Raw genomic sequence first — 3,462 nt, forward strand, 5'->3', positions numbered from 1 at the left:
GTGCCTTCTCACGACAGCCCCAGGACGAGTCAGGCTCGCGTTCGTCCGCGGAGATCTCTCTCATCTCGCTCGGCTGCGGGAAATCGGGCTGAAGCGACTGAGTCCGCGATGGAGGTAACGGGTTTGAAATCAATGAGTTATTGGAAAGGGCATGGCGAGGCCGTTGGCGCCTTAGTGGAAATCGGCCTGCCGCCTCCGTGGGAGACCCGCAGGAAATCTGGCCGCTTCGGGAGCGCCCGCCTGGAGCTATTTCGGGGCGGGGGTCGTTGGCGGAGGCCTAATTGTACAAACACCTTCTCCACCCTCAGCCTCCCGGCGCCATTTCCCTTTACCGACCGTGGGGGATGGGGCGTCTCGCCGGGCGCCCGCAGCCCCGCGTTCGTGAAAATGGGGCGCGGAGGCGGGAATTTTCTTACTAGGTATTTAAAAACTCGCCGATTTGGGGGCCCCGGCGTCCCCACGTTGGAGTGTTTCTGCGGGCGTAGGGTCCTCGTGAGCGAGTCTGCGGAGCTTCCCCTCCCCCTCTCCCGGGAACCGGATTTGGCGGCCGCCATTTTCATGTGTCTCCTTCCTCGCAGCGTTTTTCTCTTATTTCTCTCAGTACTACTAGTTTAATTCCTTTGTAAAAGCCTAGACGTGGGTAACTTTTTTTCTCTTCTCGGGCTGTTTTCATATCGATTCGAGGTGGATTTCGAGTGTTGTGGGGTTGGATCTTTTAGAGTCCTGCGCACCTCGTTAAAGGCGCTCTGCCTTCCCCTCGATGAAATGGCGCCATTGCGTTCAGAAGCCTCACCGGGGAGCGCGCGCGGGGCGGGGGAGGGGGTGCCCGGATGGCCGGCGCGGTTGGCGACTAGGTTTAACCACCTGGGGCGTTGGGCCGATTTTAACACGAGCCACATTAGAGAGAAGCCGTTTTCCAGATCCTGTTTTTTTTTTTTTCCTCCTCTTCAGTAACGGTTTCATACGAGTCTGCAGTGATTAAAAAGGCAGTCTCGGGTAACAGAGAAGCAAAAAAATTAGGGTCCTCAGATTAGTACAGGCTGCAAGTATGGCGTAGAGGAAAAGAGGGAGGTTTTCGGGGATGCGGGCGGATAATCTTTTCCAGATCCTAAACTGTACTGATGGGTTTTGAATTATAAAACATTTTACGTGTTTTTACGGAGAGGTTTAATCGATATTGGGAGAAAGCCTGGACCATTGTAAATGATGAAAAAGAAAGTGATTTTTTTTTTTTTTTTTTTAGTTATACGTTGGCTAAAATGTGGCTCAGTCCTTCAATGCCCCCTAATGCTGTTTACAGAGCTGTATTAGACCTGGGCTGCTATGTTTTTGAACTTTGTCACTTTTCTCATTTATGTTTGCAATCATGGTTGATTACATTGATAAGCATAAGGTCTCAAGCGAAGGGGGGTCTATTTCTTTGACCCTAAGCACGTTTATAAAATAACTTTGTTTATAATCGATAGTGGACATCGGGTAAGTTTGGAAAAAACGGCGAGGTAAGTAATGAGTTTTTGCTTTTTGTTAGTGATTTGTAAGAATTGTAGATATACTTTCATTTCTAATTAGAATATAAGGAGATTTATTGACATTAAGAATAAGTTTGAAAATTCGAAGGTTTGTCTGGTCGGGAAACAATTTTAGAACACCCTCTCCAATGTCAATAAGAGCTAGTTAGGTGATTTCTGTTTATATTTCTTGATTTTTCAGAGTTTTAAAAACATGCTGGAGAAAGCAGCCTTTTTTTTTTTTTTTTTTTTTTTAAAGACATTCTAGAAAATGTGCATGTGGGGGGAGACCCATAGACCTCTGGGTTGAAAACGGTACTGCTGCTTGATAGGACACAATGTTTTTGCGTTCAAAATGTTCAATCTTGTAGATTTTATTACGCTTTCATAGCAGTGGGTCTTGGAAAATGACCTGTTCTAGATTATGAATAGTTTTAGTTTTGTTAAGGTAGTGCCTGCAAGTCAATTTTAATCTGTTTAGCTGGCATACAGGATACATTAATGCAGCAATTTGATTGTTGGTTTGTAGATTTTAAAATATTCCAGGCCATATTTTTAAGTTTTTGATATTAAAATTTGACACACTTAATTGTGCTGTGTGGATTTTCCGCTGACCAGTAAGTTCAGAAAGCCTGAGTTTTTGATCATGAATCTGGGAAATAAATGGGGTTGCGATGACTAATATTTCTAGTGGTTTTTAAAATTTGAGATAGCTGTGGGCAAAAATATAATTGTTAGCTGATTCATCATTCAAGATTGTTCAGTACTGTAACTTAGGAGTGCCCATCAAAACCAGTAAGTTGAGATTTTTTTTTAAGCTTCAGGTGCTGCTGGTCATAAATTAATTAGCCTTTGTTGTGAGAAGTTAATTTTAAGGCTATTTTTACATTTCTTGAATGTTTTTGTATGGAGAAAATCATACTTGTCATAATAGTTTTTTGGTCATAATAGTTTTTTGATGGACAATATGTAGATTAACCGTGGGGGCAATTAAGGGAAATTCAGTCTGTCACTTTTCAGATAACTCAATATTGAAATGAGTGGTAAAGTTTTATTTATAATCGAGTTATTTTTTACATTAAGATCTAAATTAGAGTGAAGTTAATTCTGTGTTTTTAGAATATAGAATTGAATGCACATTTTGTTAATTCTAAAACCCTTCAATGACCACAGAATTTAAGGTTTTATGTTGAGTAAATTTAGGTTGAGCATTAATGACTTTGAAACTTGTATAATTCAACTGAGGAAGATTTTTTTTTTTTTGGTGTAACACAACTAATAATGCAGTTTAACATATGGTTTAAATTTGATGTAAGTTTTTTTTTTCCCCCCCAGAAAACTTTAGAAACTGTTCCTTTGGAGAGGAAAAAGGTACTCTGCCAGCAGGTCACCTCATATTTAAGAATTTAATTTCCTGCATACAAAGAGAAAATGTAAATAAAAATTGAAATGCTGTTTTCCTTTGCAGAGAGAAAAGGAACAGTTCCGTAAACTCTTTATTGGTGGCCTAAGCTTTGAAACCACAGAAGAAAGTTTGAGGAACTATTATGAGCAATGGGGAAAGCTTACAGACTGCGTGGTATGTTAACTATAGAAGTCTGACAGATAGTAGCCCTCTTACCTGTTTGACTTCTGTTCAGGAAGTGACTTAAACATTTAGAGTAAATCAGTATTCCTAGCAAAGAAAAAACTTATAATCTGTGTCACTAGTGTGTAACACAGATACTGAGATCAGATGCTAAAATTTCCTCCTTTGATTTTTAAGGTAATGAGGGATCCTGCAAGCAAAAGATCAAGAGGATTTGGTTTTGTGACTTTCTCATCCATGGCTGAGGTTGATGCTGCCATGGCTGCGAGACCTCATTCAATTGATGGGAGAGTTGTTGAGCCCAAACGTGCTGTGGCAAGAGAGGTAAGCAAAACATACCTTGTGTAATGGACATGAAGACTGCTT

The 3,462-nt window shown here is 41.1% G+C and overlaps 1 protein-coding gene across 6 annotated transcripts in view; it reads left to right on the forward strand.

Annotated features, from left to right (window-relative positions):
* The first annotated feature begins 8 nt into the window (after positions 1–8).
* HNRNPA2B1 (heterogeneous nuclear ribonucleoprotein A2/B1) overlaps positions 9–3,462 on the forward strand; it is a 10,119-nt gene continuing 6,665 nt past the window's right edge. For 5 of the 6 annotated variants that reach the window (XR_003546823.1, XR_003546824.1, XM_014593221.2 and 2 more), the window contains exons 1-4: positions 9–114; positions 2,844–2,879; positions 2,977–3,087; positions 3,274–3,420. Coding sequence is in view for 4 of the 6 variants with exons in the window: in XM_014593221.2 (XP_014448707.1) it covers positions 109–114; positions 2,844–2,879; positions 2,977–3,087; positions 3,274–3,420 (300 nt within the window). In the remaining 2 variants the exon portion in view is untranslated. The remainder of the gene's footprint in view (positions 115–2,843; positions 2,880–2,976; positions 3,088–3,273; positions 3,421–3,462) is intronic. The other variant, XM_006162396.2, reaches the window with a different exon arrangement.

Source organism: Tupaia chinensis, unplaced genomic scaffold (assembly GCF_000334495.1).
Source record: "Tupaia chinensis unplaced genomic scaffold, TupChi_1.0 Scaffold139943_1, whole genome shotgun sequence".
NCBI lineage: Eukaryota > Metazoa > Chordata > Mammalia > Scandentia > Tupaiidae > Tupaia > Tupaia belangeri.